Source organism: Callospermophilus lateralis, chromosome 5 (assembly GCF_048772815.1).
Source record: "Callospermophilus lateralis isolate mCalLat2 chromosome 5, mCalLat2.hap1, whole genome shotgun sequence".
Taxonomy (NCBI): domain Eukaryota; kingdom Metazoa; phylum Chordata; class Mammalia; order Rodentia; family Sciuridae; genus Callospermophilus; species Callospermophilus lateralis.
Window position 1 is genome coordinate 83,643,743 of NC_135309.1, and position 16,853 is coordinate 83,660,595.

General features: G+C 31.0%; 1 protein-coding gene across 12 annotated transcripts in view; it reads right to left on the reverse strand.

Annotated features, from left to right (window-relative positions):
- Window positions 1–1,126: 1,126 nt before the first annotated feature.
- Window positions 1,127–16,853, reverse strand: part of Ppip5k2 (diphosphoinositol pentakisphosphate kinase 2) — an 88,698-nt gene continuing 72,971 nt past the window's right edge. For 6 of the 12 annotated variants that reach the window (XM_076856957.2, XM_076856959.2, XM_076856954.2 and 3 more), the window contains 4 exons: window positions 16,185–16,247; window positions 12,544–12,681; window positions 8,772–8,897; window positions 1,127–2,768 (listed from right to left, as the gene is read on the reverse strand). In XM_076856957.2, coding sequence (XP_076713072.1) covers window positions 2,650–2,768; window positions 8,772–8,897; window positions 12,544–12,681; window positions 16,185–16,247 — 446 coding nt within the window. In that variant the 3' untranslated portion in view covers window positions 1,127–2,649. The remainder of the gene's footprint in view (window positions 2,769–8,771; window positions 8,898–12,543; window positions 12,682–16,184; window positions 16,248–16,853) is intronic. The other 6 variants (XM_076856964.2, XM_076856961.2, XM_076856963.2 and 3 more) reach the window with 1 other exon arrangement.

The following is a 16,853-nucleotide window of genomic DNA, read 5'->3' on the forward strand; positions in this document are numbered from 1 at the left end:
AAATACTAAAGAGAGCTGAAGCTTTGTGGGGGAACTGACCCAATCACCAATTCCAGGGTCAATAAGTTCATGGAATTATCCTTGAATGTTCTTCATTCAGGGGTGGAAAAATGACCAAGATGTCCCAATCATATCAAAGTGAATGATTTAATAGTCTATGGTCGGGGAGAATTGCCCTCAATTTTTGTTGCAATGATTACAAACAAGGAAATATGTAGGCCTTGACTGGCACTGACAGCTACCCTGTGAACACAAGGGTAAATAACTCTGGAATTAAGTTTACTCTATGCTGGAGTAAAGAGGGAGACAGACAACCTAAGCCCATGAGGACATTATGGCTGAAGCCAACACCACCTTTGGATATTCAGAAATGTATAATAATAAATCTTCTTATGGTTTAATCCAGTTCCAGTTGGAGTTTTCTTACTTGCCAATGAAAAATAGTTAAAGATAAAAAAGCAAAAGCAAACATACATTATATATACATATATTTATATATAAACATGTATGTAATATATATATATATATATATATATATGTATATATACATTTCATTTAATATCTTAGTGTTATTTAATATTGAAAGTTTAGTGGTTTAGACAAAGGGGAATGAAGGGAATGGAGAGGGGACAGAAATAGGAATGACAGTGCAATGAATCTGACATAACTTTCCTATGTACATATATGAATACATCACGGTAAATCTCAACATCGTATACATTCACAAGACTGGGATCCTAATTACAGTAAGATATATTCTGTGCTTGTGTAACTATATCAAAATAGATTATACTGTCATGTATAACTAAAAATACAAATACAAGGTGGGATTATGGCTTGGTGGTAGAGTGATCACCTAGCACGTTGTGAGACACTGGGTTTGATCCTTTATTTATTTAAAAATAAATAAATAAAACCCAAAGGTATTGTGTCTATCTACAACTAAAAAAATATTAAAAAAACAAAATAAAATTAAAACAAAACAAATGCAATTTTTAAAAAAGAAAAAGTTTTCCTCATTCTTCCTATCTTAAAAGCTAAAGAGAAAGAGATAAAGAACAAAAATAAAAAATAATTTACCAGTTAAGGCATTCTCAGATTTGGGAAAGAAAATATTTTAAATCAATTCCATTTAAAAAATGAAAGTTTACTTATCCCCGTAATAAGCACATTAACCACATTTTCACATACAGAAAACTTAGGTACATTCAACTGTTTACAAAACAAATCTCCATAACACACTTACATTCATGTGGAGTATATGAACTTATTCAATAGATTCACAACTTTTGCATTTGGTACTTATTTTCTAAAATTCAGTTCATAGATAATGTTTTCAGGTTAGAACAATCTCTTCTGAAAGGTTATAATTATTGTATTCATACAATGAGAATCCAACAAATCTTTAGCTTTCATCTAAAGCTTTAGCAATCTTAGTTACATAACTTGCAATGCAGAGTTGTCTTAGCAGGTTGTACTGTTTGGTTTACAGTTTAAGTCACTTAAAATAGTTCACAATTATTTGTGCAGCAAGGGAAAAAAGCACCAAGGATAATAATTTTTTCTCACATCCTAGGTAAAATCACAGCACAACGATCTCATTTTCCCTTTAAAATCTAACTATTTGTAAAGAGCATTTATTTCAAATGTGCAATCTTTAAACTTTCTCAGTGACATCCACAGGTACAACCAACATAAGAATGAAAATGATAAAAAAGAGACTCTGTTCATAATACCTACTAACTTAATACAATTCAATTTAACATTGACAATTTCTATTCTTGAGCTGAGTTCTTTAGTTCTAAAAATAGTTTCAAAATAAGCATAATACTTATAAATTTCTCAGCTATAGATTTTGAAAAGAAAATCTAAAGTTGCCTTTCCTGCCAGTATATAAAACAGAAATTTTCTTGATGAACAAAGCATCTTTTATGGTAAGGACATAATAAAGAAAATAGTTTCTACAAATTAATATAAAAACTTATGTGCATAAAGATGAAATTCTCCCAATTGTATATGTATTGTAACATTTTAAATAACATAATAATAAAAAATTCAAAGCACAGCTTGAAAAAAATATCCCATGTGTTAATACTCCAGTCATTATATATGTCAGCATATATGTCACTAACAATTAAGAGAAAATTTCTAATGTAAATGATCAATGCGATCTCTTTGGAAATATATTCTTCAAAAAGTTCCAATATGTAATCTTGTCTGTCAAATTTCAACCCAAGTTTTTTTTTTTTACACTAACATGTAATTCAGTGAGAACACAAGTAACGACAGAGGCCACTCATCAGACTTTTTACTTTGGTACAGGCCAGCTGAGCTTTTATGTTCTTTTTCTTTTCCACAGGCACATGGTAAACATCATATTAATAACAACAGACATTTATGACAATTTTTGCTACTCACAAAATGCTAATAAACATTATTTTAAACATTCCCAGTTCATAACAAAAATACCTTACCTAAATATAAACAAAGAACTATAAATTTAAAACATTTTTAAACAAATACAGAGATGCTTAAGAAAAAACATAAATTACTTGCTTTGATAGCTTTCAGTCAAGGCTTATGACATTTCTTTTTCTATACAACAAGTGACTTTTCTAAGTATAAGAAGTTCCAGTTTCTGCTAAGATTTCATTTCTTTTTCCCAGTGTTTTTTTTGTGTTCATGCACTTCTGTTGTGCTATTTACATTTACACTCTTTTTCCGAGATGAGGTATTAGCAACAACTGCATTAGAAGGTCCACTGTTAGCTACACAAAAAGAGAAAAACTAATGTTTAGATTTAAACAAGCAATCCACATTTAAATAATACGGCTGAGTAATAACAGACTGTCATCATTGTGATGTAAATGAAACATCAACATTTAATATAGCATTTTTAACCTTTTACTTTTTAAGAATTCAACAAAAATACAGAAAAGAAATAACAATGGGCCCTGTTCACAAAATAAGTTTCTCATTTCACTCTGTTATTCCTGGGAGACTAATTCACTGCCCTCATTTTTAGGTACTATGTATTGCACTTAATGACTTAACTTTATACTTGTGGTCTAGGACTTTTCCTTTTGTTCCAGATTTGTAAGTATATATCTAAATGCCTTGTGGAAGTCTCTTTTAGATATTGGATAGGAAACATAAAACTAACATGCTTAACAGTAAATTCATCATTTCTCCTATACAATTCTATTTCCTCCTATATCTCTCATTTCATCACTATACATATACAGCTCAAAGTTTGAAAACCAGAAACATTCTTGGCTTGGGAAACATTTTTCCTTATCTGAACCAACATGAAGGCCTAATGAGTCATCCAAAGCTATTCTAGGTGGAGTTACACTTCTTTGAGAGGGCATGCTCCTGTCTGATTAATATTTCTGTAGATAACAAGTATACACTCAATGCAAAATTTGAAAAACAAGTACTTAAAAGACATCAAAGAACGAATAAAATTAGGGAGTTACTGGAGAATGATCAATACTTGTAAGAGAAGAAAAAAACAATGGGATGAATTTCCCCTTTTTAGTGTTCAGCCTGAGAAAAGGACCCAGTCTATACCATATAGAATGGCTAAAAATCTAACATAAAACCCAATTGTACTAGCATGAAGAACCAGATAACAAGTACTAGGAGAATTATAGCTGATAGAAAGTAAGGTGAGAAATCTTAGGCAAGGAGAGACTGTAATTCTAAGTATGAACCCTGATCAATCTATGGCATGAGCAGAGTAAGCTCTAAGCTGCCCTGTAGGTTAAAAAAAGAGAAATGAAATTTGAGCTATCACCTACTTCAAGGGACAAAGTTTTGCAATCCGAGTTCAAATTAACTCTTTAATAAAACAAACAAACAAAAACATTTTTTGGAAGAACATAACTGAAATAATAGAATCCAAAGTTTTATAACATATCATTCATAAGGTCTAAGTTATAATGCAAAATTAGTCATTATGCTAAGAAACACGAAAATGTCTATCTCCTCAAGAATGAGCAAAATGATAAAGACCAATACTGAGAGAAGTCTTTTATAGACAAGATTTTTAAAGTGGCACATTTAATTATGCTCTAGGTCATAGGAAAATAAGTTAACGTGATGTCTCTGCAAAACTCAAACAAAATACCTACAAAGAAGAATCAAATGTTTCAAACTAAATAAATTAAATGAAATATCTTATAAACTGGTTGGGTGCTGGGAGCAATGACACATGCCTATAATCCCAACTATCTGGGAGGCTGAGGCAGGCAGATCCCAAGTTTGAGCTCAGCCTGCAACTTAGTGAGACACTGTCTCAAAATATAAAAGGACTGGGCTGTAGCTCAGTGGTAGAGTGTTTGACTAGCATGTGTAACACCCTGGTTCAATACCCGGGGGTATTGCAAACAAAACAAAATAAAACTTGGGTGGGTTTAGCGGCAAACTGGGGAAGGCCTGTAAAAGTAAATACCAGCACTGATCAGGATTACTACCAGACAGACAAACAACCAAAGAAAAGGAAAGACAAGCAAACTGCCAAAAACCAAAGTAAAAAAGAAACCACTAGAAGTTAAACAGAAAAATTAAGCACTGCATACATGGAACAATTCAGATTAACTAAAACTTTGTATCAGAAACAATGGAATCAGAGGACAATGGAACAATATCTTTAAAGTGCTCAGAGAAAAACAAGTTTTTACACAGAATTCTTTACTCACCAAAATTACCTTGCAAGAATGGAGAATAAAGATATTTTTCAGTCACAATAAAATGAATAGAATGTGCTGTCAACAGGCTGGTAGTACAAAAAATGCTAAAGAGTTTCATGCTGAAGGTAAATGATACCAGATGGAAACATAACACTTCAAGAAAGTAATGAAGAGTATCAAACATGGCAAATATGTGGAAAAAATATGACATTTCTTTAAAATATGCCTATTTAAAGCGAGTAATATTATATTTATGTATAAATAATATATATAGAAATAACACATAAACATATGGAAAACAATGTACAAAGGTAGAAGGAGAAGAAGGTAAAGGAACCTGGACATTTGTAAGTTTTCTGTATTTTACTTTAGGTGATATAAAATTAGCTCTAAGTAGATTTTGAAATGTTAAGAATATATATTTAGAACAATCAATAAAAGAATAATACAAAAAACAGGGTGATGGTGCACAACTGTAATCCCAGCAGCTTATGAGGATGAGGCAAGAGGATCACAAGTTCAAAGCCAGCCTCATCAACTTGGCAAGATTTTGTTTTGAAATAAAAAATAAAAAGGGCAGGGGATGTGGTTTAGTGGCTAAGCGCCCATGGGTTCAATCACAAGTACCAAAATAAATGAATAAATAATAATAGTAACAATAATAATACAAAAAATGTAGCAAAAAGCCAATGGATATATTAAAATGCAATTGTGAAAAATATTGAATTAATACAAAATAAAAAGGAAAGAATAAAGGAATAGGGGCTGGGGTGGTGGCTCAGTGGTAGAGTGCTTGCCAAGCATGTGTGAGTCACTGGGTTTGATCCTCAGCACCACATAAACATAAATAAACAATAAAGGTATTATAAAAAGTGATTAAAAAAAAGAATAAAGGAATAAAAATTCTAAGGAATAAACAGAAAATAAAATAAAGTAGTTGACCTAAGCCCAAACATTAGTAATTACATTAAATGTTAATGAACTATAAACACTGCAACTTTAAGGCAGATATTGTTAGAATGTCAAATCTATGTTTTAAAATGTCAAATACATGAGTATGCAAAAATACACTTCTAATATAAAACTGATTATATACAGTAAGCCTAGGACACCTGGAATATAGCTATATTCATTTCAGATAAAATAAGCTTTAAGATAAAGCATTACTAGAAATGAAAGAGAAATTTTGTTACAATAAAGAGTCAAATACATTAGAAAGACGTAATAATCAAATATATATGCAATTACTAACAGAGCTCCAAAATACGAAGACAAAATTTACCAAATTGAAGAAAAACAAGATAATTCCACAATTATGAGTGGAGATTGCTCTAGAACACCTCTTTTCCTTGTCCCAACATCCTGCTAAGATCTACATCTGACATTATCTACAACCTTGATCTAATGAGTGATAAACCACATCTATTAAAAATCAATGAATCATAGAATGACTATTTTTTAAAGTACACTTAATACAAGATAATCCAAATGTTAAGTCATAAAAGAAGGCTCACATTTAAAGAACTGAAACCATACAGTGTATGCTTTGTAACTTAAATGAAATTTAAAAAGAAATTGGTAAAAAGATATCTAAAAAACACCCCAAATTAGAAGTTGACCAATAGACTTCATAACCACTTTTAGGCAATGCAATTAAAGTGCCCAGAAGAAAACGTAACAGCTTTAAATGTTCATATAACAAGAGAAGAAATATCTAATAACTAATGACCCCAGAAACTAGAAAAAGAGCATAAAAATAAACCAAAGTAAGTAGAATGAAGTATATGAAGAGCAGAAATCATTTAATTATAAAACCAACAGAAACATAATAAAGTAAAGTTGGTCCCTTGAAAAGGTCAAAAATATTGCTAAATTTCTGCAAGAATGATCAAGAACAAAAGAGAACACAAATTACCAGTGGAATAACAACAAATTTAATGAATGGTAATAATCTCATTCATTAAAAGAATCATAAACATCAAAGTTGACAATGAAGACAAAATGAACATATTCCCTGAAAAATACAAGGTACCAAAACTGCCATAAAAATGAAATGGAAAATTAATTCTACCAAACATTTAAGGAAGAAATAACAATCTTACAAAAACTCATTCACAGAAATTAGAAAAGGAAGAAATATTTCTTAAATCATTTTATGAAGCTAGAATTACCCTTGATAACAAAACATGAAAAGAACATCACAAAAAAAGGAAAACTATAGATCAAGATACTTCAAAAATGCAGATGCAAAAATCCTTAAAATTAAATTAACTCCAATTCATTTTTGTGGCAGTTCTGGGGTATGCGTGAATGTGTGAGTGTGTTTGGGTGATACACCACGACCAAGCAGAATTTGTCTTAGGGACATAAGGTTGGCTTAATGCTTGAAAAGTCAAATATAACTTATATAACAACACTTTAACTTTATTATCTGAAAATATTTATGTAGTAATAGCTACAGTGAAGAAGACAATTATTCAGTATCTTAAACTGCAATTTTATATCCTGATCTGTTAAAATGTACAAGATTCAAGTCTACTTAAGATATTGACCCTAATTTATAAGGCCGTGTAATCTGAGTAAGCTATAATCAAGTATAAAACAACAAATCAGCAGTATAGAGTATCACTGAAGTTCTTGTTTTCAGAGTTATAAATACATTATCAGAAGAGGTTGTTTCGTTAGGTCTTGAAGGATGAGAAAGAATTAAGAATCTAAGAAGAAAAAATGGAATTTGGACAGAAGTAAAGAGTTTGGCTACTGTAAAACAACAGTAATAGAAGCTACCATTTTAGTGAGGGCTTAAAATGTGTACTAAGTACTTTCTATGTTGTTGCATTCATCTCTGATAAATTCTTAAATTTTTTGGTACAGGGGATTGAACCCAAGGGTGCTTAACCACTGAGCCAAATCCTTAGCTGCTTTTTAAATTTTGAGACTGGGTCTAAGTTACTTAGGGCTTTGGTAAATTGCTGAGGCTGGCTTGATTCTCCTGCCTCAGACTCCCAAACTGCTGGGATTATAGGCCCACATCACAGTGCCTGGTTTCTGACAACTTTTAAAGCTGTACCAAGAGGTTATATAACTTACCAAAAGTTTATATTAATAAGTAGCAAAGCTGAGATTTTAATGTAGGTTCCCTGACTCTTAAGCACAAATTCTTAAGTCAAAAAAATATTTGAAAGGACTAATAGGAGGAAAAGAACAAAAATATCTTTAAAAGCACTGGAGCTATTTCTGAAAACAAAACAAAACAAAAAAAAGGATAAGAAAAAATGAACACAGTTAGAATGTCACTGGATTAGAAAAGCAGAAAAAAGAAGAATCATCCAACAGCAAAGTTTCAACTACAAAGTACATCATATAAAGCATTACTCTTCTGAATCAGAGAAATGAAAAAAACACCAAGATAGAGTTATATCTTGCAAGTCAAAGTAAGAGAGCATTTACAGAGTATCAACACTACAATCAAATGTGCCAAGTTAAAATAGAAAAATGCTTATAAAATATAGCTGAATTTACTAGTTATATCATCAGACTGAGAATAGAGAGTTAAAATACAGTAATAGAAGATACCATTTTAGTGAGGGCAACAAGAATAAAAATTTTTGTAAAATATAGAATGATGCCTTGGACTCAACAGAAAAGCAAAAGAGAGTCCATGAATTAGCTTGAAGAAAAATGTGAATATGAAATATATTTTATTAAATTACGCATGGGGAGGGGCAAATGATTAACAGATACAAAAAGGAGAGGGCAGACCTAACAGACTGTATAGACTTCTTTAAAAAATATTTTTTTAGTTGTCTTTGGACCTTAATTTTACTTATTTATTTGTATGCAGTGCTGAGAATTGAACCCAGTGTCTCAAACATGCTAGGCAAGCATTCTACCACTGAGTTAGGACCCCAGTTCCAGGATTATATATATTTTGAACTTAGGATAGAATCATTACTCTAGAAAGCACTAGAAAGTGCAATTATCATACTGAAAATAGATTTCACATTTAAAAAGCAAACTATTATCAGTACCCTAATTGCTATGCAGAATTCACAAACTCACAGGCACATTTCTAACCTGGTTTGCTGCTTGCTTTAGTACTCTTTAAGGTAGCCGGTGGAGTTGGGAGGATCTTTGCAGGTGTGTATGTATTTAAAGATACTTTTCTTCTCATTACTGGACTGGTACGTGAGGCAGAAAAGACTAAAAAAATTAAACAAACATAATAATTTAATAATTTCCTGTAAGTTCTACATTAACATTACAGAAATTTTTTTACAACATAATTTAGTGACTCTAAAATATGTACAATGTTGAAAAAATAAAAGGCAAGGTTTGGAGAGTAAATTCAGGAAATCACATTTCACATAAAAAGGCAATTCTCTCATAGTCTTACCCAAATCATTAATCTATTTGTATTATAAGCATTTTAACAGTATACACCAAAAGAATGTCAACAAGAATAGTGCAGCAGACTTAATTTTGTTCTAACCTGATAGAAACTGATGTACTTAAGGGATGACAGAAAGTTGATAGAACAGAGTCAGTACTTTTTAAGACAAAAAATCTCAATAATAAATGGGAATTTAAGAATGGTTCATTTACAAACACAATGGTCTACTACACTATTATATTTAAGAATAAAATAACTAGATATAAATAGTTAAATAAATCACATTGTTTTCTTTATTACCCAGCTAAGATTTACCTTCATAAAGAGGAGGAAATTTTAAAGTTATCCTCCATATCCCTACTTTCTAATAAAGATGGAACGACTAAGAAGTGCAAAAAAGAAAAGTAGGGAGAACTCTTCAGGATGAAATCCTTCAGGGAAGGACAGCCCAAAGTGGGTGTGCAGGTGGCAAGGTGAACTGTTATAAGGTTCTGGCTTCTAAACAAAGGAAAAAGATTACAAGTCAGATTTGCAATTTTGCAGTTTAGGGGGAAGTCCAGACAGCAATACTCAGTGTGCTTTTGAATATTAAGATGTGGACCAGTAATGGCAAACGTGGCACTGGTGGTTGAGACCCATGTTGAAATGTCACTGATAGTGACAAAGCAGTCACTAATGAAAATAATGTAATACAAAAGTCCCTAAAACATCATATAAAGCACTATATTTCTTTCCTGCTTCTACACTTTTATTAAAATCTTTTTTTCTGTCAATTAATTTCCATCACTAACTTATCCTTATTAGTATTCCTACTCCATTTTATCAAACACTATTTTAAGTTATCTTTCATTTACCATAAATTTAGAAATTTTTGTCCTAGATGAGGAAAAAACCTTGAACACCAATGGAATTAATACTGTCTCCTGCCTTGTTATAGATATAATAAAATAGAAATAGTTCTTTGAATATGAGGCTATTTCTTTGGCAATTCAGGAATTTTTTTTTTTTTTTTTTATACCGGGGATTGATCTCAGCAGCACTTAACCCCTGAGAAACATCCCCAGCCCATTTTAAAATATTTTATTTAGAGAAAGGGTCTTGCTAAAGTTGCTTAAAGTCTAGCTAAGTTGCTCAGGCTGGCTTGAACTTACAATCCTTCTGTTTCAGCCTCTTGAGCCACTGGGATTAAAGGTGTGCTCTATTGCGCCCAGTTCAGGGAATTAAAATAATGTAAATGTGATGCATTTAGTAAATATAAATTCTTCCATTATTCCATAAAATGTAAGATTCAGATACTTCCTTCATAATCAGGATTCTCTTTTCTTTAATATTAAAAAAGAATGTAAAAAACTAAGTTGATTTTCTTCAATTATGGCTACATTTTTTTCCTTTGAATAATAAACTTCTCTCAAATGATATCTTAAATAAAATGATCAAAGCAGATACTATGGATGATGCAGCCATGGAAGATATAAGTCCTAACCATTCTGAATCCTTCTCTTCCTATGGATTTCCAAAGGCTCTTGGGAATACAAGTTAATGTGAATGAATCATATTATCTACTACAAGGTTTATCTGATTCTTGAACTGCATTAAGCAATTTATTTTTTTCATCTAGTAGAGAATTAGAGGAACAGGGCTATAATTTAGATCCATGATATACAAAACAACTAAAAAAGAAATCTAATATCCTTTGCCTCATTACTGTACCTCATTAATATACTGATTACTGAATCCACTAACCACAAAATGAAGCTGTCATAAAATACCAATGCCACATAATAAATCTTAAAAGATTATCTTTTTGTAAATATTTCACTAAAATTCTATTTTTAAACAAACAGATGTCATTATTGCTATTACCTTCAAGTTATTCACTGCAAATATTCTAAAATTAAATAGCATTGATATCTACCTTAAGTCTTGATTTAATTATCAGAATCTTTTTAAATCTCTGTTTTAAGATTTAAATTTCCCATCCCAGGGAAGCAATGAAACATCAAGTATAAAGGTAAAGGGCTACACTAGAATTTCTTTAGATTATCTATTGTGAAGGAACAGTACTGTCTATTCTATTAGGGTTACACAAAACATAAAAGGAGATGAACTTCATTTTCCTGACTGGGACTTTATTACTTCATTTGAAGCATTATAAATGCTCAGAATCAGACACATGGATATGCAAGATCTGAAATTAAAACCTAATTAAAGCTATTCCTAAAATGAACTATTTTAAGACATTCACATCAGATATATTTCCACTATTAATGGTTGAGAACTGACCTTCATTACTAGAAGTGGAAGAAAAGGGAAGGGTCACTACATTGAAGAAATTAGGGACACCATTTGGACAGAACAGAAAGTGAATAGTGCTCTAGAATTATAAATGTGAGGGCCCAGGAAAAGGAAGAGAATAACTGCAAGACATAAAAGGGATGTCCAGTCTATTAACTATAGGATGTCATTTTATGTTTGGGCAAAATACATTTACAGCACCTCAGAAAAAGGGAATGGTATACAAAAAAAACTTTGTTGCTTTTCTAGAATATAACTAGAATTGCAAGATTCTTATCTCTTAAGCAGAATACTCTCTCTTAAAACCCTCTCTTAGGGACCCCATCCGGACAGAACAGAAAATGCTTTGCAAAATGGAAATTCTGACATGCTGAGGTATGCTATAGAGCTGAAAATGGCAATTGCTAGTTGGCTTCTTTACATCTAAAAAGGTAGTCTAGAACATTTCCTAAAATGAGGTCCCTCAGAATAGTGACATGTAATTTTTAATATGTATGAAAAATTTTTTCTTAAAAAAAAGTTTTAAATCTAGTTATACAGCATTCTTTACAGAACTTCAATCTTTTAGGCTAATTTAATTGTACTTCTCTAAAGGCAGGTAGACTATAAAGTTTCCAAAACTTAGCCAAGAACCCTTATTCTACATACACATGAATTAACTTCTTCAGAATATTTTCTGAGGAATATAATTTGGAATATAATTTGCTGTCTTCATTTGGGCCCTTTAATTAAAAGCTCTGACTACTTCCAAAGTAGTGCGGGGATGGGCAAGTGTGTGTGTGTGTGTGTGTGTGTGGTTTAATATGAACTAATTATTTTGTAAATTATTTTAAGTTATTATAAAATGATATGTAATAGGAATATAACATTTAGTTTAAAAATAATTATGATTCTTTATTATGCTATTGACTTTGATTGCCAGTTTGTAGATTTTTGGTTTTATTTTCCCTCCTTTTTGTAAGAAAATATTTTGGGGAAGAATCAAGATAAGTGGTTCACTGCACCTGAAACCAAAGAATTAATAATAATGTCCCTTTACATTTCTTTCTCCTAAAAAATTCTATTCAGTACTACTACTTGAGTTTATATATTTTATAATTCTTATTATATTCAACAATTAAATAATAAAATAATAACGATGAAAGTTAATTTCCCTACAACCTTCAGGGGTCTTCCTTAGAACTTCATTTGATGGTGAAGCAATAGATGCAAGAAATTCATCCACCTGCTTTAAAGATAGGGCATTGTGAAGAGTTTCCAGAGGGCAAATTGATGGCACCATGGAGTATAATTCAAAGCCTGCAAGAGAGAAAACAAAAACAAAAAAATAAAAGTTGGGTGTTTTCAAAATCAATAATTGAAAAGAAAGATGATCACTGTTTAGAACTGGAAAATTTAGTCTTTTCAATATATCACATGCAAACACACAAGATCTCTCCAGTCATGACACCAGATGCTATGCAATACGGATTGAAATAAGATGTGACAAAGAATTCTCTTTACATGCACATGAATTCCTTAAGAAAACCTAGGGGGAAAAAGATAAGATACAAATTTTCAGTTTTTATCTGTTAAAGTCAGGTCTATTCAATAGATGAATAAACTGATGTTATAATGTGTCCCTGACGCTAGATTGCTAAAAGTAATTTCTTGTCAAAAAACAATTACATAATTATTTGTGAAGAATGGTTTTAAACATCTTTCTAGTCACATCAAGGCCAATTATACTCTCTAGTATGATTCTAAAATTACATTCATTCACTTATGGTAGAGTTAAAATTCTGAAATATATTTCACCTACCTTTACTGAATTACCACCAATAATTCTATTATTGAAAATCACTGACTGAGTAAAGTTAGGTCAAGTAACAAACAATACCAAATACAAATATGTTTATATTTAACAACGGCAGAGAAATATAAAAAATTCATGAAATTTTCATGCAGATATGTATTAATATCGTCAGTGAAACAAAAGCACTTAAACACACAGTTTATTTTCTTAAACCAATAGGATACAGGTTATTCACTTTTTTAAAAAACAGAAAATTATCTATTGATTTAAATTTTATTCAACTGAATGGCTTTTAAAATTGTTTTAATATACTGTAAAAATAACAAGTCTTTCTTCATGTACTCTTTCAAAAAACTCAACTAGTTCTCCTTCCAAGAAATACTTTAAATATTTAAGTTTACATAAAAGCCTTGCACCAGTAATTAAAAAGTAAGCATTAACTAAATTCAGACTGCAAAATAGAATGTGCTTCAATAAGCATGTGCTCATTTTAAAACCGAGTACTATTTGATTTTCCTCCTTAAATTCTGGGAAGAAATATGGACCCAAGAACTACTGGGGGGATTCCCAGTTGGAATAGGAGAACTTCACTTAAAAGAAATTTAATCTTACCATGAAAACAACCAAAGCTTATATATTTGATTTTCAGGTGCAAATCAAAGCAAGACAGAACATCGCATATACTTAAAAAGAACTATAGTATTGTAACAACACTTAAAACACCTAAAGTAAGCACTAAAGAAATTATGCTTGCACAATTGCTATTTTCTTTTTTACAGTATAAAACTCATGCAAATAAGCTCAAACCCTTTCTTTGCATTACAGACCAAAATTAACAATGTGTTCTTTCTCCTTTCCTTAGGATGTTTATAAATCTATTGTTTTCTTTCCTTCACCTGCTAGATTTTATAGCAGGTGAATGACAATATAATCAAGTTCCTTAGGACTACAATTTTCCCATTTATCTTTAGTAAACTTTTTCTTTAATGCACAATGAAAGGGTTAGTGCAGAAATTTAAAAAGCCACCCCGCTGACATGTTTAGAAGCTATAAAAACATACCACTGGAGCCTAGAAATTCCACAGAGGAAATGGACCAGCACCTATAGAGGTGTAGGTGTTCTGCACAGAGGCCCAGAAAATAAGGTAAAGCACTGTCAGAAGATACTTGTTTCACCATGTTCCTTGAACTAAAGATGAAGGAGGGGTAAGTCCATGATATGTGTTAAAGATGGAAATAACATGAAAGTTAGGGGAAATAAAAAGTGAAAGGAAGAGTCAAATGACAATTCATTGGACAGATAAGACAACACAGCATTAAAAAAAGAAAAAAGAAATCTTGAAAACCCAAAGGAAATATTTCTATAATTAAAAGAAATATATTTTATATGCATTGTTATATAATATGTAGAAAAAGCCACATTTAGAAAATAATCTAAAACAAAGGAATATAAAACTACTCTTTTTTTAATTTAACAAAAGGATTTATTATTATTATTTAAAAAATTTTTGTAGTTGTAGATGGACAGAATGCCTCTATTTTATTTGTTTGTTTTTATGTGGTGCTAAGGATCAAACCCAGTGCCTCACACATACATGCTAGGCAAGTGCTCTGCCACTGAGCTATACCCCCAAGCCCTATCATTAATTTTATTGTCAATGAAAATACAGAGTTTTTTTCTTGATAAAAGCTGCAAGCCTGGCTTTAAGCACATAAACATTTAGCATACAACTATAGACAGTCTTAAACTTAAATACTTTTTCTTAGAATTTTGTAAATTGTTTTTCTTGTGACTTGTTTGTCTTCTAAGAGGTTCTTAGGCATATGATATCTCTAGAAGCTGCAGCTATATCAAATAAAGACCATTTTCTTCAAAATATAGTATTTAAACAGCAACAGTGGAGGGAAAGCACACTAAACTTTCATTTGTTGAGAATGAAGTCTTTTTTTTCTACCTTTAAGAAATACTAGTGCACTGTTATCTAGACGTGTTAAAGGACCTGAAAGGGGAAGAATGATCACAAACTTGTGTTGAACACTTAAGATTCATAAAATTTCAATTTTTGAAAGACTTCTTTGTAGTTAAAACTTTAATAAGGTTCCAGGGATAAAAGCACCATAATTACAAAAAGCAAAAACTTGTACATTAAAAACAAATTCTTAGGTCCTGTAGTATTTAAAGATGATTAGTAAATATTCTTTATTGCTCCAGAAGATCAAGCTTTATGTAAAAAGCTGCAATACTGCAATGATTCAATTTATAAATACTGGTTATAAAACATTTTACTATTTACTCAGCCTCAAAAAATTAAATTTAACTGAATTGGGTTTCTGGACGTTTTTTTCTATCAGGAATTCCCCAAATTTTAAGAAAAAGAAGTGTTATCAAAGGGAATTGGTTGCTTGATAACAGTATTCCATACTGCACATGAGGACAAAGTGATTGCTGGTTAAAGTTTTCAAAGTGTTCCAGACGAAATCTGGTTTTGCTTTAGACAAAGCCAGGGATAAATGTTGTTACGCAGTGAAATCTGCATCACCTGGTTCCCAAGAAATTTTCAAAGACACTTCTCCTTCGGCTATTTGATACAGGTCACTCTGTATTTCTGTTAAATATCTCAATAAATCAACCATATGGTCAAAAAAGAAATTGGGGAGAAAAAATTAAAATTAATAATAATTAAGAATAAATTAATACCAATTGTTACAATTTAAGAATTTGTGTGAACTAGTCACTTGAGAAATTAGAATTTTAAGGTGTTAATTCATCATCAATTTTGCTTATTTAAGAGTTTGATGAATAATGTTAAATTATTTTATAAATCAGAGCTAAAAAAGGGAGCCAGCCAGTATCAATAATTTGGGTGATTAAGAAGTTGGAATTGTATGCCAATTGAAATTAAGAATGGATAATGAATGATACTGTATACCCCACATTTTGAAATAAAAGAAAAAATAAAAAGGGACGAAGCAGGGGAGTATCTTTTAAAATAAAAGCAAAACGTACCATTGGTTGGGTGTCGAGCAAATGAGATAGAAAACCTTTTAACAGCAGAACCGCGTGTGGCGTCTGAGAAAGAGAAAAACAGGTACCTGAAATTTGTAACAGCTACCAAAAGAAGAACACTTAAAAAAAAAAAAAGAGGGAAAAAACAAATATAGAAGGAGGTTAGAATTAGGTGACATGCAGAAGGGACAATGAGAGAAGGTAATAAGCCAAATACTGGTTAAAAGCAGTAAACTGGCTTGATGATAGAGGTAAATGTTTAATGAAATATATAAAAGAAAGAAAAGCAGGATGAGCTGGCAATTTTGGTAAATCTAAGTTTTATTGACTAAAATAAATTTGTCGATATATATGGTGATCCTGAAAACTAAAATACTCCTCTTAGCAAAAGGGACCAGCTTCCATGAGTTTCAAAGGCATTCTGAATATTAAAATCTTAAAACTTAAGGTATGTTAACAACAGTGAGAGGATCTCCTTCAGCTAGGAATCCTAAAATATCTCTTTCTATGTTTAGTTTTACAAAAATATTACCAACATGGATTTTCTTCTAGTAATAAATATTTTATTCACCTTATTTTAATTAGTTCAATATCAGTAAGTAGGATAGGGTTAACAATGAACAAATTTAAAAGATCAAACAAAATTCTTTATAATATGGATCATCAATT